This window comes from Piliocolobus tephrosceles, chromosome 5, assembly GCF_002776525.5.
Source record: "Piliocolobus tephrosceles isolate RC106 chromosome 5, ASM277652v3, whole genome shotgun sequence".
In the NCBI taxonomy this organism is placed as follows: domain Eukaryota; kingdom Metazoa; phylum Chordata; class Mammalia; order Primates; family Cercopithecidae; genus Piliocolobus; species Piliocolobus tephrosceles.
Window position 1 is genome coordinate 116,514,034 of NC_045438.1, and position 23,781 is coordinate 116,537,814.

The 23,781-nt window shown below is 37.7% G+C and overlaps 1 protein-coding gene across 1 annotated transcript in view; it reads right to left on the reverse strand.

The window, feature by feature from the left end:
- Positions 1-23,781, reverse strand: part of EFHC1 (EF-hand domain containing 1) — an 81,641-nt gene that overhangs the window by 3,087 nt on the left and 54,773 nt on the right. The window contains exons 7-9 of the mRNA XM_026455474.1: positions 19,175-19,315; positions 10,386-10,599; positions 9,847-9,994 (exon numbers count right to left, since the gene is read on the reverse strand). Of these exons, the coding sequence (XP_026311259.1) occupies positions 9,847-9,994; positions 10,386-10,599; positions 19,175-19,315 (503 nt within the window). The remainder of the gene's footprint in view (positions 1-9,846; positions 9,995-10,385; positions 10,600-19,174; positions 19,316-23,781) is intronic.

Sequence of the window (23,781 nt, forward strand, 5' to 3'; positions counted from 1 at the left end):
GCATTTACTGAAATTAAGAGAGAATAGTAGCACAGGGTGTTGGGAAGACAGCGGTCTAACCCTTCAAAACACAACCATAATAAGTAGAGGCTAAATTTTTATTTCCTCTGCAAATGAAGGTACAGTTATAAAATTAAAAAGTTTAGAGCTGAAAGATTCCCTCATATTTCATCTTCATAAATCCTTTTAGAACAAAATGGGCCAAATAAACTCAGTAAGCATTCTTCCCTCTTTCAGTGATGAGAAAACACATCTGAAGACCTGAGTGACTGATCCCACATCCCATGTCAGCGGCAAGACTAGCACATCCCACTCCAGTTCCAATATATTCTCTCAATTGTGCCCAGTCACCTCTCCCTGAATTCCTCTCCTTCCATAACTTGAAAACTGTCCATCTACCATTGCTTTTCTGTATTTATTTTTCTTGTGTATAATATTTTTAAAGTTCACTGTTGCAAATAACCTCTTTTTAACTTATTTCCCCCTTTTACCTGCTGGCAGGTCTTGCTGGGGAAGGTATAAAGTGGAATAACCTTTCAGGAAAAATTTGGAAACATGAAGCAACAGTCCAGCAAATAATCTCAAATAATTTATCCTAAGGAAATAACCATGGGTTGTATGCAAAGATACATCTGTAAGACTGTTTTGAGATAGCCCAAATGTCCAAAAATAGGGGATTAAATAATTTACACTACAATAAAGGAACGGAATAATACTGTAGCCACTGAAAATGCTGCAGAAAGAGTATAAAGATATTTTTAGTGAGAAAATCAAGACATAAATGTATGTATAGGGTGTTACCTTGTGTTATAAAAGTTGTGGGGCAATAAGAGTATGTACTTAAAGTTGTTTATATTATTTAAAGAAACTCTGAAAAGATATTCAAAAAAATCAATGAAAGAGGTAGTCACCTATGGGGAGTGGAGGGTAAGAAGTAGGTACATGAAAGATGGGGTAGGAGCAAAGCTTTTCCTTGGTCCCTTCATATATATGTCTTAAAATATTTCATTTCACAAGGGTTCATGATAGACTATCGAGTGAAAAAAGCAAAATAGTATTACAGAATTTTCCACTTTATATACATCTTTAAAAACAAAATATTAGAAATAGTTATCTCTGAGTTATAAGATTTTCAAAAATTTTTGCTTATTTCCATTTCTATTACCTAGATTTTTATTTCCTAAATTTTCAAATGCTGGTCATGTGTTACTTTTGTAGTAAGCCAAGAACAATAAAAATTGTTGTAATAATCCCCAATATCTAAATGCTTTCTGGCATTATTCATTATAGAAGCAGAATATGTTTATCTGATTAATGTAATTCAAATCATATATACTAAATTATGAATGACCACCAGGAAGCTATTTTAGTGGCAGGAAGCAGTCAAACCTCAATCTTCCATGTGTTTCCAAGAACTAGAGCCATGAAACATATAAAGTTAAAATGTGATCATCCAATCATTTGGGGAAAGAGACAATAACTCTCCCTTTCCCGAAGAAGCCAGATTCCCATTCTCCTTTACACAGCAGGAAAAATGCCCATGGCATCTGCTGCCTTTGAGTAAGATGGAGTAAATTCACAGATAGATAGCAACAGGTAGTACTGTTTAAGGAAGAGCTAGTTAACGTTACAGCCCTTACTTATTGCCAAAGCCCAAGTCAGGGCACATTCTGGAAAAGAGCTGCAAGTTACAGGGCAAGCTTTGCTCACATGGGTCAACAAGAAAACACAGGGGCCAGCTGGTTATGCCCAAAGGGACTGCCAACTGAGAGGTGGCTGGAGGTCCTAACATGCTGGGTGAAGACTCTGTGCCAAGCCCTCCAATGACCTTCCTTAACTTCCATAAAAGTGAACGTGTTTTATAGAGTGGCTAATCTTCCAGAGGTAAGAGGGATGTCACAGTTTTCTGTGTGCTCTTCGAATACTTTGCCATGAGCATCCTGGCAAAGTTCTCCACTTAGAAAATGAGACAGATAAGCAAAAAGAAGGAATAAGGAAGAGTTAGAAAGATGAAAATGACAATGGCTTCATTTTTAGTTGTACAAAGTGGGAGATGCTGGTGGCTCAGATGAACAAAGACATGTTGAAAATAGATTCAGCAGAATGGTCAGGAGAGCAATTCAGATACTGCAATGTCTAGAAAGTTTAGAGAAGGCAAGCAAGAGGACAAAAAACAGGACCTTGAAAAATGCCAACCTAGTAGACACAAGTAGGAAAGACACACAGAATAGGCTTTAAGAGAGCTAGGACTACCAAAAACTTTGAGTTTCCAGAACTCAAAAGAGGATTTCAAAAGAGGGGTGGTAAAGAGTAATCAATATTATATGCAGATCAGAAAAACTGAACACTAGATCAAGGGGCCAGCAAACTATGACACCCAGGCCAAAGTCAACCTGCTGCCTATTTTTTATACATAACATTTTATTGAAATACAGCCACTCCTATTCATTTACATATTGTCTATGGCTGCTTTCATGCTGTAAGGGTAGAGTTGAGTAGTTATGCCAAAGAAGGTATGATCCATAAAGCCTAAACTATTTACTACCTGTCCCTTCACTAAAAAAAAAAAAAAAGAAAGAAAAAAAATTGCCAACCCTTGCTCTCAGAGAATAGATTATGAGCTCCCTATTCTCTTATATAATTGCCTAAGCATTTAATATAAGGTTTGGTATATGGTATAAGCTCAAATATCTGTTGAATTAATGACTAAATGAGAAGAGTCCATTATACTTGGAAACAATCAATGACCTTCAAGAAAGAAATTTATGAAGCAGTCATTAAAAAAAGTCATAAAGATTCTGGAGCAGTCAGGAGGGAAGTGGTTACAGACACAAAATAGAAGAATTAGATTTGAAGAAATAGGAGGAGTTACTTATCTCTGACAAAAGAAGGTAAAGAGAAGAAGAGTGATAGTAGAGAAACATTCTAAGATGAAGGGTGAGAAAACTGATGAAGCCCACATTGGATCATTTGATCTCATATTTGAAACCAAATCACTTCCATTTCCTTAAAGAAAATGGAAAAGAAAATGAGAATATTTGGACAATTCTCATGGGAAAAGTAGCTGGAAGTGAAAAAGAAAAAGATTAAAAAGATCATTGAGTAAGAGAGTAGGGTCCTCTTGAAGCTGAAGCGCACAAAAGGGCATGTTAATGGAACAAGAATAATACAAAATATGAACAAGTATGTGTATGTATCTATGCTATTCACACATGGATTTCCTGTGGAGGGTAGGTTAATAAGTGTGTGCATTTGCTGTCCTTAAGTCTGAGTTCAAATACTGCAATGAGGACCCCAAACCCAAAGAGAATTTAAGACCTTGAAGATGAAGTTAATACTCAGTTACCTGTGCATTATTCTAATTTTCTGGCTCAGAGAAAGCAAATGGCCAACTCCAAATTTCATCATCTTGGAACTGACAATTGACATAAACAGTACTGGTCTGACAAGTACTCATGATCCCCTTTCATGATTCTGCAATGAGTGGCAAAATATGTTTGTAACTGCATTTCCTTAGAGCAGGATTCTTTATCAGATGGGTGAGTCAAGAGCTAAATGCAGAATAGCTAGAAGACACAGAAGATGTGACCATGGATTCTTATCATCTCCATGCATTTTCCCTAACTCATCTCTCTGACCCATCACAAGAGAAGAAAGGGAGAGTGAGGATCAAAATGAGGATGGCAATGGATCTCTTAACCCATGTCGTAGTCCATTTATGTTGCTATGAAATAACTAAGGCTGGTAATTTATTTAAAAAAAAAAAAAGAGGCTTATTTGGCTCAGAGTTCTGAAGACTATATAAGGAACATGGTACCAACATTTGCTTCTGGTAAAAATGTCAGGCTGCTTCCTTTCATGGTGGAAGGGAAAGGAGAGCAGACATGTGCAGAGATCACATGATAAGAGAAGAAGCGAGCGAGAGAGAGTAGGTGGTGCCAGGCTCTTTTCAATAACAGTTCTCATGGGAACTACAAGTGAGAACTCATTCCTATGAGAATGGCACCAAGCCATTTATGATGGATCTGCCCTCAGGATCCAGACACCTTCCATGAGGCCCATCTCCAACACTGGGGATCAAATTTCAACATGAGGCTTGGTGGGGCCAAACAAACCATATCCATATGGCAAACTAAAATTTGAATTTCTCCTTATTTTTATTGATATCATATTCTAAGAGTCACAGTGGTATCTTTTCCTCATTACTGCATTTTGAAAAACTTAAATTACTCAATTAAAAAAATGTTAAAGATTATTTAATTAGTGGTATGCTGAAGCAAGAAGCTTTCCAGTGTCTGCTGGTATTTGCATAAACAAGGGACAATTACAGAAAAAAACTTTTGGGAAGTATTAGAATTAAATATATGACTATGAATATGAAGTGGGTCTTTAATGCTGGTCAACCACCAAACTATGCTTCTGCAGTCTGTTCACCCTCCCACTTTCCTGGACAGCTATCATACTTGTTTAAGTCCTGAGGCAATTTTTTTTTTTAATTAAAGATGTGCCCATGAAATGAGACAATTTTTTTTTTTTTTTTTACATTTTAACATCTCTGGAATTAACATGCATTTTTCAATTAATGGTGAATATGGATTATATTTGGAAATTTTTTCTTAGTAGTAGCTAATATATGCTGTTTTAAATTTTATTTTATATTCATTTTGTTGATATTTATATATTCAATAAAAAGAGCATTTCATAACTTCTCCTCTCTCCTGAAACCTCCAACATCTCCCTCTATCTACTCTTTCTACTGCACTACTATCAGGAAACAATCACAAGGGCCTTCCAATATCTACCCACCTACTAGCATCTGAACCCACATATCCTGCCTGCCTTTTGCCTGTTGCCCTAGATCAAGGTTTTAAAGAGTAATCCCAGGACCTGTGGAAGTTCCCAAGACCCTTTGGGGGTCTGTGAAGTCAAAATTATTCTTTTGATAATACTTAGTCATTTATTTATCTTTTTACTCTTGTTTTCCCATAAGTACACAATGGAGTTTTCCAAAGGTCACACAACACAGGCTATCACAGCAGGCAGAATACGAAAGCGCATGAAAATCTAGTCATTATCTATTACTAAAGTCAGACATTAAGAGGTTTGCAAAAATGTAAAGCACTATCACTCTTCTCACTCATTTTTTCTTTGTAAAAATATAGTTTTTTTCCACAAAATTATGTTATTTGTGTTAACATGAAATGGGTTTATTGTTTTCAAAATAAATTAATATTTGAAAATTTTTCAGATACAATTTCTAATATGCTAAATAGCAATAGATATAAACACATAAAAACTCTTTGGGGCCCTCAATAATTTTTAAGGGTATAAAGGTGTCTCGAGACCCAAAAGTTTGAGAAATACTGCCCTAGGTGAATGGTTGGTGCTTCTATCTGAAGCCAATTCCTCCACTTAAACCCCATCCCCTCACAAACTCCAGAAATTCTCCCTGCTCTCTCACACACTTATCAATGCTTTCCTCTCTATGGAATCATTCCCATTAACATACAAACATGCTATTTCTTCTATGTTAAAACGAAAGCAAAAACAAAATAAAACAAGACCTTCTCCTGACTTCACTTTCTCTGCCAGCTGCTGCCTCATTTCTCTGTTGTCCTTTGCACCAAACCTCTCCAAAAGAGTAGTCTCCACTCTGATCCAGAATTCCTCTCTCCCATTCTCTCTTAAATCTACTGCCATCAGGTTTTCCCCGTCTTCCCATTCCACTGAAACTCCTCATTAGGTCTCCAAGGTCCCCAATTCCCTTAATATTGCTAAATCCCCATTTGATATAATGAATCATTCTGAGGTTGGAAGTGGGACTCGACTCTGGAGGCTCGGCTCGGACACAGGACCAAATTGAGGACTAGCTAAAATAGGTCTGGGGCAGAAGCAGCTTTCCGTAAGACATGCCCACCAGTGCTCCATATCAGTTTACCATTGCCATGACAACATCTGGAAGTAACCACCCCTTTCCATAGCAATGACACGAACACCTGGAAGATACCACCCTTTTCCTAGAAATTTCTGCATAAACTGCACCTTAATGTGCATATAATAAAAAGTGGGTATAAATATGAGTGCAGAACTGCCTTTGAGCTACTATTCTGGGCACAATGCCTAGGGGGTATCCCTACTCTACAAGGACCAGAACCTTAGCTGCTGCTGTACACTGTTGCTTAAAAACAGTTGCTGCTGTTTAACAGCACCAGCTCTCCCTGGAATTCTTTCTTGGGAAAAGCCAATTAACTCTCCCTGGCTGAGCCCTAATTTTGAAGCTCACCTGTCCTCCATCAAGTCTGTCTTCCTTGATATAAAGGCATTTCTGTTTGCACAGTTCCAAGATGCATGAATTTCGACTACCACCATTTAGTAAAATAATCCATTCCCCCAACAACATGGTTCAAATTTCAGTCAACACAGTTATTAACCATGAGTAATTGCATAAAGTACAAACTTATCTGTCAGGACTTTAGTCCACTAACCACAATGTAATTAAACAGATGCATATCACCATCAGTGACAATTACATCACTTCTTTCAAAGTCTGTTTGTGACTGGTCACTGTATATTTGTTTTATAGTTCACACAGACAGTGAAGTGTGTAGCTATGTTGCCTCCTTGTCTCTCAGTGATACACAAACTGTATTTTACAAAAATGGATAATGAAAAGAGAGAATTGGCCAATAAGGATGAAAGTACAGCAACGATGCAAGAAGTGAATTCAAGTCAAATATAAACGGAGTTACAGAAGAGAAAGCTGACTGTAGGAATGTTGACACAGCTGCCTTTCTAGAGACTCTAGATGTGCAGCCAGTGGAAACTGGTGAAGGCAAACCTATCAACACAAATGAGAAAGGTGGTAATGAAAAGAATGAAGATATCCCACATGCCTGTAAAATGCTTCACATTAAAAGAACTCTCAGAGATATTTCATTCTCATTAAAAGAAGTCTAAGAGATATAACATTGAAAGCAAAAATCATAAAATGTTGGAAGTTGATCCATCTTAAACAGGAATATGACAATTCACCAAGGCTGTTCTACCAAGGCATAGAACAGATGTTCACTCCGTATCATAAGTTACACAATGAGAAGTAGGCAAGTGCTGCTCAAACCGCTTTTGATAAAGTTTTTATAAAGCAATAAAACACTTTAATTCTTAATGTCATCAATGTTTTAAATTTCAGTGTGCTAAGTGAAAATTAGTTTTACTATTTTTTCATGTTCTTATACATTTATAACCATCAAAGTTTTTAATGTTGTGACAACTTTTTTTTTTTTTTGAGACGGAGCCTTGTTCTGTTGCCCAGGCTGGAGTGCAGTGGCGTAATCTTGGCTCACTGCAACCTCCGCCTCCTGGGTTCAAGTGATTCTCCCGCCTCAGCCTCCTGAGTAGCTGGGATTACAGGTGCGCACCACCATGCCTGGCTAATTTTTTTGTATTTTTAGCAGAGACGAGGTTTCACCATGTTGGTCAGGCTAGTCTCGAACTCCTGACCTCATGCTCCGCCTACTTTGGCCTTCCAAAGTGCTGGGATTACAGGCATGAGCCACCGCGCCTGGCAGTGACAAAAATTTTTAAAGGGCACAGAACAATTGTACATTTTCCCTTTGATTATTAAAATTGTTTTGCATGTTATTTTTTTACAGTCCTATGCTACCATGTAAACAAGGAACTACCTGTAATTTCTTCATTTGGCATACAGGATGGCATCCACATTCACTTGGTTTTCTTCCTGTTTCATTGGTTTTCCTTTCCAGTTTCCTTAACTCTTAAGTGTTGGTGGACCCCACAGCTTAGTTCTTGGAGCCATTCTTTTCTTTATCTACACTAACTCCTTTAGAGACTTCATCCAGGCCAGGAACAGTGGCTCATGCCTGTAATCCTAGCACTTTGGGAGGCCAAGGAGGGAGAATCATTTGAGCCCAGGAATTCTGGGCAACAAACTGAGACCCCCCGTCTCTACCAAAAATTTAAAAATTAGCTGGGCATGGTGACATGTACCTGTAGTTCCAGCTACTTGAGAAGCTGAAGTGGGAGGATCTCAGGAATTTGAGGCTGCAGTGAGCTATTACTCCACTATCAGCATTGCATGCCAGCCTGGGTGACAGAGCGAGATCCTGTCTCAAGAGACAGACAGACAGACAGAGAGATGTCATCCAGTCTCACAGCCTAAAATATCACTATATGCCAACAACTCCCACATTTATATCGCCAGCCCAGACCTCTCACTCAAACTCCAGATTTACATATCCAACAGACTATATGTTCTTGACTTGGCTGTCTTAAACCTAATATACAATATATTCAGAACTGAAATCACCACCCCAACCAACAAAGAAGGCAACTGTTCTACCCACAGCCCGCATCTTCCCCATCTCAGGTGATCGCAATTTCTTCCTTCCAGTTGCTCAGGCCAAACATCTTGGAGTCCTCCTCAACTATTCTTTTCCCCTCACATTCCCTAGAAAATCTGTCTGAAGTCCAATTGGTGCTACCTTCAAAATACATCCAAATCAGACCACTTCTCCCCACCTCCACTGATACCACCATCCTGGGCCCAGTCATCACCATCTCTTGCCTGGAATACTGCAATAGTCTCTTAACTAATCTCTCTCCTAATCTATTTTCAATAAAACAGCCGGAATAGTTTTTTTAAAATATATATCAAATCTTGCCACTCCTCTATTCAGATGCCCCTGCTCCCAAAGGCTCATTTCATTCAGAGAAAAAAGCCAGCACCTTTCCAAAGACCTAGTAAGTCCTACACAATCTAGCCCATTGTTAATTTTCTAATTCCATCTCCTACTCCTCTTCCTCTCACTCACTCCATTTCAGCCACCCTCACTGGCCTACTTCTTCCCAATGTTCGCTGAATACTTTAAGCAAGATATGCTAGCATTTAGGGCCTTTGCATGCGCCATTTCCTCTTCCTGAAAAGCACTTCCTCCAGAAATCCACCCAGCTCACTCCCCTCAAGTGGTTGTTCAATGTCACCTCAAGGTACAACCACATACCCTGACCTACCTTCACAACCTACTGCCACTCTCCAGAAATACTTATTACTCTTAATTTGCTCCATTTTTTACAGTATTCATCACCCAATATACTGTATAATTTATTTGTGCTATTGTCTATTTCCTGCTGCTTGGAAGGTCAACTCAATGTGGGAGACAACTTCTTGTCTACTTTGTTTACCGATAAAAGTCCAAGGGCCTGGTGATAGTCTCTGACACATAGTAGGCATTTAATAATTATAGCTGACCCTTGAACAACAAGAATTTGCATTGCACAGGCCCACTGATACCTGGATTTTCTTCTGCTTTGCCACCTCTGAGACAGCAAAATCAACCCATCCTCCTCAACCTACTCAACATGAAGATGAGGATGAAGACCTTTAAGATGATCCACTTCCACTTAATGAATAGTAAATAATTTTCTCATTCTTATGATTTTCTTAATTTTATTTTCTCTAGCTTACTGTATTGTAAGAATACAGGATGCAATACATACGACATAGAAAATACGTGTTAACTGTTTATCAGTAAGGCTTACAGTCACGAGTAGGCTATTAGTAGTTAAGTTTTGGAGTGTCAAAGTCATACATGAATTTTCAACTGTGCAGAAACTAACTCCCACACTGTTCAAGGGTCAACTGTATTTAATAAATAAATAAAGTTGAAAAAGTTCTAAGTTATTACACTGACACAGGGAACCTTCTGTTTATGTCTAATAATTCCCACCTGGTGAGAGAAATCGGAAAATCTAAAATGTGATTACTCAAAGTCAGAATTAATTCCTGAATATCTTGAGTGTGCCAAACCCTAGCAATCAAACACATACCTTTCTGATTCTGAAGCAGGCGCTTCTAGCTTTCGGACATGTTTCTGAACTGACGCGAGTGCTTCTGGTGAATACTGGGCAGCATTGCTCTCCATGTATTTCAAAACATACTCGTCTGTATCAAGGATGATGAACCGATGACCAAATACTGGAGAGAAGGTAGCAGTATACACTTAGCTTGGTGATGTTCTCTCACGCAATCAGAAGTAACATAGTATTAACCCTCCTATGATAAATTCACAGTTATGCATTTATGACAGAAACTAATGAGCTTTCTTTAAATGACATACTAATATGCAGTCATTTGCTCAGTATTTACAAAACTTACTGTCGACATCTGTAGCCAACAAATGCAATCAACTTAGAGTTTAATTGATTAGGAAGGCGATTAACACATTATACCATATATACAAGGATAGTAGCTTTATCTCAGTTGCAATACAATCTAATTGCTTCTTACAAGGGTAAAATGAATTAAATTCCAACTAAGAACTCATTCAGGCAGCCAGTAGGAAATTCTGGACTGTATTTAGACCTACCCTCAATCACAGCACCAATGAAGAAGTCACTGGGGCCATAGTAGATAGGGTTGTCCACTGTAGAGTATGGTTTAACAACTTTAGTCCTGCCAAGGTACTTGCCACCAATGATACCAGAATTGCGAACAGGAGGCTCAAAGATACTGATCATGTCAGTAGCTAGAAAGTAAGAGAAGACAAATCTCCGGTCTTTGTCTTCTGGGATGGGGGATTCCTACAAAGGTGAAGAAAAGAGGATATTATGAAGGTTCATGGTCTATGCAGATGTGCAAACTTAAATGCCTACAGGGGCCAGGTATAGGATATAAATGAAGCAGTCTGAGTTCTTACAATATAAACAAACCATCTATGGGGGAACTCTGGTGTCTCTGGGAAGAACATGCCTCATCTAAGGGAGGCTTCCCAAGGGAGGCCGCACCAACGCAACTGTTGCCTTGTGAGAATGTAGGCCCAATGTTGCTAGATCTTTCAGTTTTTCAAAAGATAAAAATGTGGATTACTATTTTAAACCTCTGATTTTAAAGTACTGACTCCAACTCTTTTAAAGCACCATGAAGCCCAAACAAACACAGTATACTAGAGCATATATTTGGGCTACATTCTGACCACAGGCTGCTAGCTGAGACCTGTTGGCTGATACTATGTTCAACTTCATGAACACTAAGATGATTAAGTAAGGTTTTGTTTTTTAAGCAAATGTATATACATAACGTAAAAAAAAATTTAAAAAGAGGGGATAAGAGTAATATAAAATCAAAGAATTGAAAGTGATTCTGAGAAACTACCTTGTAGACAAGACTTTTTCTAAATCAAATTGCAGAGTGATCACACAACCCCTAAGGAAGAAATTCCAGCTCCAACAAACCTTAATACAGCTCTGCTTATTCCTAAAATCCACTCATACTATAACTGTAGCACATCTTCTCATTAAGCCCATGGGATTGTTTGTGTTAATAGTTCTTCATCTATTAAAGAAGTCATTAGATTTTTCTCTTAGTGAAATAATCTTCTCATATCATTCCCTCATCTAATAGTTTTCAAATCATTTGGATTGTACACCCATGTAGTAAAAATATAAATGTTAAACAATCACAATATAGTTAATAAAAATCAAATCATATCACTCCTCTGCTCTCAAACCTTCAAAGAATTCTTGTCACACTTAGAATAAAATACAAAGTTCTAAGCAGGGGCATACCAGGGCCATTGGGGGTGACAATGGTAATGGTTTACCATGGCAGGAAAGAGTACTATAAAACTTAAAAAAAAAATTATTGTCTTTATTGGGAATGAGGTTTACATTTATAGAAAAGCTGCATAAATATTACAGAGAATTCTCACGCCCCTCACCAAGGTTCTCCTAATGTTAACATCCTATATAGCCATTAGTGCAATTATCTGAACCAGGAAAATAACAACAGTACGATATTAATAAATAAACTACAGTCCTTATTCAAATTTCACGTGTTTCTGACAAATGGTCTTTTTGTTTCAGGATCCCATCCAGGATCCCACATTGCATTTAGTTATTATTTCTCTTTAGTCTCCTCCAATATGTGATAGATAGTTCCTCAATCTGCCCTTCTCTCTCATGACTTTGACACTTTTGAAGACTACTGATCAATTATTTTCTTGAATGTTCCTCATGCATCTCATTTTTGCATTTTTGGCAAAAGTATCCCAGAAAAGATGTCATGTCTTTAGTGTATACCAGGGAGTTTATGAAGTCAATATATCTTATTATGGATGACACTAACCTTGATCACTTGGTTAAGATTTCTGCTGGATTTCTTCCCTTAAAGTTACTGTATTTCCCTTTGCAATTACAAAACATCTTGCGGGAGATATTTTGAGATTATGGGAATCCTGTTTCTCCTCAAAGGTTTTCCCACTAATTTTAGCAGCCATTGCTGGATCTTATCTGCAACCGTGATTACAGCAGTGTGTGCATAATGATAATTTTTCTACTTCCCACTTTTCTTTTACACTTATTAACTGAAATTCTACTGTATGGAGGAGCCATCCCTTTGGGGAAGAGTATCACTGATGTTGTTTAGAATTACAGGCAAATGATAAGAAGAAACAGACCAACTTTTAGTTGGTTTTATTTTTAAATTATCTGCAGCTTGTTATCTATACTTTCTTGTTACTGGACTGCTCCCATCAGCCCATTCCTCTGGCCTTGTTATACCACTGGTTGCAGAGCCCTGGCTGGCCCCCGACCTGTCATTTCCACCTTTTTGCCCTCCATTCACTGCACACTGTCTCGGTCTAATATGCAGCTCTCTCAGATATTTCCCTGGCTGGCTCCCCCAGCTATTCCTTTGGTTTCTACTCTGCTATGACCTCCTCAAAGAGGCTTTCCCCATTCTGCTGATATAAATGAGCCCCTTTCCCATCATTCTCTGTCTTGCTTTATTTTTTACAGCACGTTACTACCTATCCTTATACAATGTATTTATTTGACTAGAATGTAAGCTCCATGAGAGCAAATATTTGTCTATCTTGTTCTCCACTGTACCTTTGGTATCTAGAACCATATCTAGCCCAGAGTAGTCCTTTAATATTTATTGAATGAATTAATAATTAAACATATGTTCTTCTATATAAACATTGTGCATTAAAAGGCACATATAAAAATATCAGAGGCTATAAAATAAATGCACTCATAGTAAATAAAATAAACAGAGGCTGTAATATTTTCTTGACAAACACCACAGATGGTACTGTCTTGCATATCTCTTGGAAGACATTCAGCTGCTTTGAAGATCACAGTTCAAATCATGTTTCTTATGCTTTTCCAAAGCTTTGCCAAGTTTCTCAGCCAGCACTCCACTCTCAGTCCCAGAGAGTTTACCAGCATACTTTTACTTAGGCACCAATTGCCTATCAGAACTTAGTATACATTGTTTTCTCAGAACACATCCCGTGTCTTTGTCTGACCTCCATGGGACTTAATTGTCTCTGATCATTTTTCTAGCATATTCCCTTCTTTTTGAATTTCTATATATTTTCTTTTGAAGTCCCCACCTCACTCATAAACCTTTTCCCCTTATTGTCAAGCACCCTTTTTCTTCCTCAAGAACTTTTGTGATGAGTCTAACGAATACATTCTCTATTTCATCAAATAGGTCAGGGGAAAACATCTGAAAATTACCATGACCAGAATAGCACTTCTTTTTTCCTGCCCACATGAAGATATCCACTATTTCTTTACTAATAGTTCTGTTGGCTTTCTTTTAAATTTTTTTACTGTGAACAGTAACACAGAGAGAAAACTACAAAAAACCCAAAACAACAATAAAAATACCAAAATGTATGGCCAAAAGAATTTTAATGAAGTGAACAACCATATAACCACCATCCAGGTTAAGAAACAGAACGCTGACAGAACCTCTCAATCAATATTCTATCCTTCCCCTACCGAACAGGTCATTGCTTTGAACTGTATGGTTTTCTTTAGTTTTGCTACAAAGCAGACACCCATAAAGTTTTGTTTTGTCTGCTTTTTAATCTTCATATAAATGAAATTACATAATATGCATGCATTCTTTTGTGTCTGGATTCTTACATTCAAAATTATGTTGATGTGATTCAGCCATGTTGTTACTAGTAGCTGTAGTTCATTAATTTTCATTGAACAGAAATCAAATTATGACACAAATAGGCCATAACTTATCCAGTCTCTTGTAGTAGACATTTAGGTCTATTTTTGCTATTATGAATTATGCTATTATAAACATTCTTATCTTTTGGTACATATATATTGCACCCTTAGCACAATCTAGTATATTTGATTATGCCAAAGTGTTTTACAAAGTGGGTATACTCTCTTAGTAACGAGTATGAGAGTTCCTATGGTTCCATATTCTCATCAACATATTAATGATTCTGATGGGTGGTAGAGGCAACTCACTATGATTGTAATCTGCACTTCTTTAGTTACTAACAAGCAAAGCAACTTCTCACATGTACATATTTTTAAAGACAGAGTTTCTGTTGCCTGGGCTGGAGTGCAGTGGCAGGATCATAGCTCACTGCACCTTCGAACTCCTGGGTTCAAGTGATCCTACCGCCTTAGTGTCCCAAGTAGCTGGGACTATAGGCACATGCCACCATGCCCAACTAATTTATTTTTTTATCTTTGTAGAGGTAGGGTCTCATTATGTTACCCAGGCTGCCTTCAAGCGATCTTCCTGCCTCGACCTCTCAAAGTGCTGGGAAAACAGGTGTGAGTCACTGCACCTGGCCCTTCTTATATGTTTAGTTGCCTCTTGGATATCCTCTTCTGTGAAATGCCTGTTCAAGTTTCTTGCTCATTTTTCTAAGTGATTTCAGAGTGTTCTTTACATATTCTGAATATAAGATCTTGGTTGATTTCTGTATTAAACATCTGCTCCCACTTGAAGCTTGCCTTTGTTTACACTCTTAATGCTGTTTTTTGGAAGAACAGAAAGTTTTCATCTTAATGTAGTCACATTTATCCATTTTATTTTATTTAATTTATTCAGAGCCTCGCTCTGTCACCCAGGCTGAAGTGCAGTGGTGCAATCTCAGCTCACTGCAACCTCTGCCCCCCAGACTCAAGTGATTCTCCTGCCTCAGCCTCTCAAGTAGCTGGGACTACAGGCATGTACCACCATGCCCAGCTAATTTTTTGTATTTTTAGTAGGGACAGGGTTTCGCCATGTTGGCCATGCTGGTCTCAAATTCCTGAGCTGGGGCAATCTGCCTGCCTTGGTCTCCCAAAGTGCTGGGATTACAGGCATGAACCACTGTGCCTGGCCATTTATCCATTTTTAAAACATGACTGTCTTTTTGTATCCCACTAAATAAATCTTTCCCCACTATAATGTTAAGATTATTTATTGCTAAGAAGTTTTATTGTTTTGCTTTTCACATTTAGATTTTCAATCTACCTAGACTTGATTGCCACTTTTGGTGTGAGATGGAGGTCAAATTTTCTTCTCTTTTGTTACATGAATATCTAATTGTTCTGATATCACTGATTAGAAACATCTTCCTTTCCCAGCCCCTCTGCAGTGCTGTATTTATCATATGTCTTTTCCTGGGCTGTCTATTCTATTCCATTGGTTTGTCTACCCTTGCACCAAAAACATGTTGTTTTAATTACTGTGACTTTTAATACAGAGTGATATTTTGGTGAGCAAAATCCACTGATCTTGCTCTTCTCCAAGAGTATCTTAGCTATTCCTGGTGCTTTGCCTCTCCACTTAAATTACAGAATCAATTTGTCTGTAAAAATAAAAACATTTTTGGATTTTTTGACTGTAATTACTTTTAAACCATAGATCAATTTGGGGAAAATAGTTTTATAATACTGAATTTTCTAACCAATGAACATGGTATATCCCTTCATTTATTTAGGTCTTCTTAATTTTCTCTCAATAATATTTTAGGTGTTACATATCTTTTGTATGTAACATATCTTTTGTATGTAACACCTAAAAGATATGTAACACCTAAAGTGTTTTTGTATGTAACATCTAGGTGTTACATATCTTTTGTATGTAAAAGATATCACATATCTTTTGTATGATAAAGATATATCTTTTAGGTGTTACATATCTTTTGAATGTAACATATCTTTTGTGTGTAACACCTAAAAGATATGTAACACATATCTTTTGTATGTAACGTATCTTTTGTATGTAACACCTAAAATATTATACCAAGGAATTTAATTTATACCTAGGAATTTAATATTTTTGATGCTATGGTAAATGGTATTTTTTAACTTTATGTTTTCTTTGTTGCTATTTGTATATTGACTTCCCTAATGTAGAAGGCAGATTCTTTATTTTCTGTATATACAATTGTTCATTTTGGATAATGACAATTTTATTTTATCCTCTTCAATCAGTATGCTTGTGTATTCACTTCCTGTTTCACTGTTCCAGCTAGGACTTCCAGAACAATGTTGACCAGAAGGGGTGATAGCAGTCTTGCCTTGTTCCTAATCTCAGAAAGTACCCTTTCAACATTTCATCACTAAGTAAGCTGTTTGTAGTAGACTTTTCACCATACCCTCTAACAGATTAAGGAAACTCCTTTTTATTCCTTTTTTTATTATTAAGAGTTTTGTTTTATTTTTTACTTTTTTAAACTTTTATTTTAGGTTCAGGGGTATATGTGAGTTTTATTTTTAAATCAGATTGATTTTAGCAAATGTTGTTCAAAATCTAATTTTTCTCTTTTATTCTGTTAATGTGATGATTTTTCAAAACTGAAACAGACTTTTTTGGCTTATTTCTCATTTTTTGCTGAAAATCTCAATTTATTCTTTAACATGGTAAACAAAGGGTTTTTAAATTTTTTAAATTATTTCATTTCATTTCATTTCATTTTTAGACGGAGTCTTGCTCTGTCACCCAGTCTGGAGTATAGTGATGCAGTCTTGGCTCACTGCAACCTCCGCCTCCCGGGTTCAAGTGATTCTCATGTCTCAGCCTCCCGAGTACCTGGGATTACAGGTGCGTGCCACCATGCCTGGCTAATTTTTGTATTTTTTTAGTAGAGATGGGGTTTCAGCATGTTGGCCAGACTGGTCTCAAACTCCTGATCTCAAGTGATCCACCCTCCTTGGCCTCCCAAAGTGTTGGGATTACAGGTGTGAGCCACTGCTCCCAGCTTAAGTTTAAGTTTCATAATGCCAGTATCTGAAGTCCCTATAGGTATATTCTATAGTCTCTTATTTCTGGTCACTTTATGTTATCTTGTCTTGTTTCTGAACACTGTATTATTAATATTGTTACACTGTATTTTTAAAATTCTAGAAATAAATTGAAGCTGAAAATGATGTCATCTGCAGAGAATTTGTTTGCTTCTGACAGTCACCTGGGGTTATTAGAATCCAGGATCACCTTAATCTGATTTGTAAAACTGAGACAATCAGGGACTATAATTCAAAGACAGACAACAGTCCCTTCAAAGATTAGCTACAGACAGACTGAAGCACAGAGGGTTTACCAGCAGCTTCTGCCTTTGACAGGCCCTAAATAGATTCCAATGTTTGTCTTCACAGGTGGGTCTTCTGAAATCAGCAAATACGCCTAGCGGAAAAATGGCCCCAAATGTCAGGTTCACTTCTGTGGTTCTCATTGTTTCCCTGGTTCTTGTTCTGTGATTCTTCACATCTTGCTAGTTGTTCAGCACCTTCAAGTGGTAACACACATACACATACACATACATATACGTGCGCGCGCGTGCACACACACACACACACACACACACACACACACACACACACACACACCCCTCAGCAAGAGGGCTGATCCAAATTATCCGGTCTATCATGGCTAGGAATAGAAGTCCTCTGCAAACGCTTTAACTTTTTGTGATATATCATGTTTGACCAAGTTGTTTGTGAGTACAGAAGGCTGCAATCAAAAGAAATTTATCCTTTCTCCTTAGTTAGCAATATCTAACACTATTCATAGCCATTTTTGTAATCAACTTTGTATTAATTTTTCCAGGTTTTTCATGTATCAAAGGTAAGCTTACAATTTTGCAGTTTACAAACCCATATGCGTTCCTTTCCCTTTTCTAACCCTAAGTATGAAACTAGTTCTTCATCAAAAGAATACTGGGTTGAAAGCCAGAAGGCTGAGTTCTAGTCCTACCCCTGTCTAAGCAGCACTGGATCTGGGACAAGATAACTAGCCTTTCTGTTTCTTAAGTTTTGAAACATAAAATGGGTAAAATATTGTATTGCCTTACTCATGGATAATGTGTGCAGAAATAAATTATTTTGCCTACTGAACGAGCAGTTAATGAGTACCTACAAAGTCTAGAAAGCCATGATTCCTGCCCTTAAGGAGTTATAGTTACCATATCATAATTCGACAAGGCGCTTGAATTTTAACAGTAACTGAAAGAATCTAGTACTACAAAACCTTTGTTGGTCAGAATTCTTATGGAGAGTGCTCTAGTTGGCCTACATTTTGCTGTTTTGTTGTTTTCTTAAAAAATTTTGTTTTTAGCCAGGACTCCCTTTTTATTTAAAGCTTTGTACAATCATTTTCTAAAATCTATTATTCAGTTGTCTTTACCTTAGTTTTTATCATTTTAAAAAACATGTATGTAGTTTGAAAAGTCACCTGACACCTCCTACCCCCAGCTCCTAATTCCTATTCCCAGATATAACTTATTTCAACTTCTGCTATTTATGTCCATATTTCTAAGAAAATGGTTAGGTTCCTAGTCTACATTTTTTTTCCATTTTAAAGACCTTATACTTTGAATTTCTATCAATAATTTATCTAATACAATTCAGCTAATTAATGGGATATGCAGAACTTGAGTGTATGTCTATTTCCAACTGCATGCTCTTAACTATTAGTCACATAACTTCTCAAGATATCTGGCAAGATATCACAGGTAAATTACTAAGACATGGTCCCTAACCTCAAGGAAATCACAGTATATGAAAAAGCCACACAGATACACACATGGTTTGAATATTAAGCAATTTCATAGTTACTTAATAAAAGAGGCAAAAGGTCTGTCAACATTTGAGGTGTTAAGAGTGAGAGATTAATGACCTAAGAAAGATTACTGGGAGAGATAGGACTTGATCTAGGTCTTAGCTCAGGGGCACCATACTTAATACTATCCAACCTCCCTGAAGGCTGGGTACTAGATACAATGGTTGGTTGAGTCAACACATAACTCTGACAGCTGTTAATCTATAGCTTACAGACAAAATAAACAATCATACACAGTACTGAGATAGAAGAGAATCTTTAGTATATAAAAATTAGCCTCACCAGTGCAGCCAAATAACGAAGCACCTTGTTATCATTCACCAGCATTTTAATAACATCTTTTTTTGGAGCTTTTGGAATGAGAGCAAAGCAATTCTGAGCAGAATCTTCCACTAGTCCAAAACCATTATAAGGAGGCAACTCCTGGAGATATATAGGAAGCAAGACGTAAGGCAAATGCTACTTGTGTTAAAATTACATTAAAGATAACTGTAAGTTTAACGAAAAAAACTCTAGAAAATACTTATTCAAATATATTTTCTATATAAACAAATACAGTCAGAAAAAACAACTTATCCCCTTCCTCTTTGTGGATTTTGCATCAAGTTCAGTGATCACAGAAGTAACTGATGATGCTCTAAAGTAACTCTCAGGGCTAGAGAGAAACTATTGCTGATGTAAACTGACCCCTTACTACAAAAGCAGGACCTAGTCCCACCTCAGTCCCAATGCAAATGACCCTGTAGTCATCCTAGCATGGGTCTGTGTATGACTTCTTTGCTCTAGGATGTGGACCTTACCCTAGCAGACCCGGACACTGTTTCCTCAGTTCACCCAAAGTAAGAGAGAGAGAGAGGGAGGGGGGGAAGGGAGGGAGTGGGGGAGGGAGGGAGGGGGAGTGGGGGGGGAGAGAGAGAGTGAGTGTATGTGTGATAGGGGAAAGGTGGTAAGAACTTGATTCAAGCGACTTTTTCTCCTACTTACATCCATATTTCTAACCTTTTTATTTCTTGATTTCTGCCTCACAGAACAGGATGACAGCTATAGTTTTCTGAGAACTCAGATCTCTTGTCCACACAGGACCCCCTTTCTTCATGAAAAAGTTCAATTTAGGAAATTACTTTTCAGATACAAAGGTTATTTAATGAGTTTGCGTGAAGATATAGGTTGAGCTTGTATGTTTCATTTAGGCTCCATGAAGAGCCTGAAGCATCACTGTAGGATGCTAAGATTTATTTCCCTAAGAACTTTAGGTCAAAGACTAAGTCTTCCTCCTCCTCATCTAATGATAGGCAAACATCAGCAGGGTTATTTATTCCTGACTCCTCTTTGCTATGCTTTCTCGGGAAATTCAGCTTGTAGCACACATTTTCTCTTGTATATACCTCCACAAAATCTTTTTATGTATTATTTTCAGGCACTTTAACAAGTAAGTTCATATAGTCCCTACTACCATCCATAACAGAGTATTTCTTCAACAAAGGACTATTAAATTTGTCCATGGCGTACTACTTGGAACACTGACCCCAAAATCACTAGTTGGGACTGTAGTTAATGTGATAGTCATGGCTAGAATATGACTAGTAGATTTAGCAGATGGAAAATGACCTAATTTGCTTCAATTGCAAAACCACTACTCAGTGAATTTACATGTTACTATGGGCAGAGGAACCCTGAGCTGATGGCCTACGTGCTAAGCAGTTGAGTTTTCTCTGGAGGCTAGGCAGAAACTGCAAAGTGGTGGTATCTGAACTTGCTTTGCACTTGTACCAACAACACACAATGAGAGCATCCTAGCTGGGGGTGCCAGTAGGGAGGTCACTGAGGGTTGAGGATTTTGCAATAAGAAGGTAGCTATAAAGCCTCTGGGCCTTCTTCTCAAATTCCTATTGTATTTTAACAGATTACCTGTTTTTCCTGAATATACCTCACTTTCCCTGCCTGCAATAAAGACCTTCCCTAAATATCAGTCCATATTCATGGTATCCTGGCATCTTGCTTCTCATACTTCAAGCTACTGCTTAGGTGGGTCCTGTTGTAAACTAGATGAACACTCATCTGACTATGGATATCATCACTCCTAGATACTCCTGGTCATATGATCCACTTACCACAGTTTCTGTCTGGACATCTTCAACTGAGCAAGTAGTATACATAGAACCCAAGAGTACCACAACCTTCAGATACTGTTTTCAGGAGCAGTCTCCACAGCAGATTAGCTTTCCTAATTCTGGTTTCTTTCTTTTCCCTACCAGTATGCCTCCAGATGGAGCCAGCCTGAGAGAAAACACATCTGGCTATTGCATTTATGTTTACTTATTCCTGATCTAGCAGAGAAGCTTGACTTACAAGTGCCATGCCTCTCGAATTGAATATATCCATTTCATATCTACTTCTATCCCTCCATTGGCTTGGCTCTAGCTTTATCCCTCTAGACTCTGCTACAAATTCCTATCCCTGGTTTCCATTTATGTTATTTAGGGTTAAAATGACTGAGGTGTAATGACTAAAAAGTGTTTGCTGATTAGTAATTGGCATTCTATTTATCTCCAACAAATTTCATGGACAGATGGAATTTGTTTACTATAGAGCTATTTATTATAGAAAAAGTATGGGAAAGAAACTGACCAAATACTGTAATTAATGTGCCAAATGTATAGATGTTTTATTATATAAAATTAGTTTTATTACACAAAGTGGCTGGGATAGAGCAAAATAACCAACTAAAATCTACAGTAGATCTTCAGTTCCCTCTGCTCTTTATACAGGGCTCCCCTCTCTTTTCTTTACTTCAAGATAGGTTAGGAGAAAAAAAAGATGATAGTAATAAGGATGGGGAACAGAGGTATTTTAAGACTCAAAAGTTTTCATCGGCTCAAAAGATAGATCAGGCCAGTGCAGTGACTCATGCCTGTAATCCTGGCACTTTGGGAGGCCAAGGTGGGTGGATCACCTGAGGTAGGGAGTTCCAGACCAGCCTGGCCAACATGGTGAAAACCCGTCTCTACTAAAAATACAAAACTTAGCTGAGTGTGGTAGCATGACCTGTAGTCCCAGCTACTGGGGAGGCTGAGGCATGAGAATAGCTTGAACCTGAGAGGTGGAGGTTGTAGTGAGCCAAGACTACACCACTCACTCCTGCCTGGGAGATAAAGCAAGACCCAGTCTTTAAAAAAAAAAAAAAAAAAAAATTGGTCAAAGTCCTTTCACTAAGCAAAGGGCATCACTGTGTTGCAATCTCTCACTACTCTACCTCCTGGTTAGACAACCATCCTTATCTATAAACTGAAGAGGTAAAATAGTTTCCTTGATCAAAATCTAAATCTGATCCCATGCTATTTTCCCCTATATACTGCATCAACTGCTGCCAAAAAACTTAGGGGCAGAGGGTTTATCATAATGATTTTTCTTTTCACAATCCATATACACCAGGAGAGGGTTTATCATCATTCTTAATCAATGAACACATCATTGATAAAGAAATCTATCAGAGAAAAAACTGACAGCAAGAGGTATTATCACCCACACTTCCTTCCAGAAATTGTATTGCCTCTGGGAACTCATAGCATACCAAAATCCAAATCCTTCTTTGTAATTGTTTCTATAAAACATTGTTTCTAAAAGTTTTGCCTAAGACACCACTTCTTTTTTGCAGAACACCTTCATAGCCAATTTTATTCAGTCCAGTTCAAGAAACATATACCTCCTATTTTTTAGGCACTGTATTAGGTACTAGGAGAGAAAGATGAGTAGGACATAGTCTCCGGCCTCAAGGGAGTTACAATCTAGTACAAAAGATTCACTAGCAGATAATTTAATATAATAGAGAAGTGCTAGTGGATGGAGGCAGAGAATACCCCAGGAATAGAGATGAAAGGCTTTTAGCCCTACCTGGAGCTTTAGAAAACACTTTTTGGAGAGGAAGCCTACACTGGGTATTGGAGGATAAAAAAGAGCTGCATGTAAGAACAGAAAAGTGGTTCAAGGAGGAAGAGCACAAGCAAGAGTTCCTGGGAGTAAAACAAGATGCTGTACTGGCAGAATCACAGAACTCAGTACGACTGGAGGCCAAGTGCAAGCAAGAGGAGCAGCTGTTAGACGGGAAGGCAGGGCCCTGGCTGGAAGGATTCAATCATTTCATCATTTTATTCATGCCTTTCTTTTGAGGAGAAAGGGCCCAGTGATATTTTACACACACAGTAGTCTTTTAATTTATGAATGGGTGTATTTTAATTATCTTTTAATTGTATGAATAGATGTATTTTCATACATCCATTTCATGAATGGATATCATTTATTTTGTCAATCTCCTCACACTTTTTTTTTTTATAAATAATGCTACAATACACATTCTTCCACATGTTTTTAGAGTCCCCAAAGTATATTTCTAGGTAAAAGACATGAGATACATCTATATCTATATATCATAATATAAACTATATTATGTATGTGTCCTATCATCATATATATCCAATATCATATATATTATAAACCATAATGAGTTATAATATATATATCGAAACAGATATATCTATGTATTTTTTGAGACAGACTCTCACTCATTCTGTTGCCCAGGTTGGAGTGCAATGACGTGATCTCAGCTCACTGCAACCTCCATCTCCCAGGTTCAAGCAATCCTCGTGCCTCAGCCTCCCCAGTAGCTGGGATTACAGGTGCGCACCATCACACCCGGCTAATTTTTGTATTTTTAGTAGAGACAAGGTTTCACCACATTAGCTAGGCTGGTCTCTAACTCCGGACTTCAAGTAATCCGCCTGCCCTGGCCTCCCACAGTGCTGGATTACAGTCGTGAGCCACTGTGCCCAGCCAGAAAATATATATGTTATTTATTTATCAAAATAAAATAGACAACAAATTGCCCTTCAGAA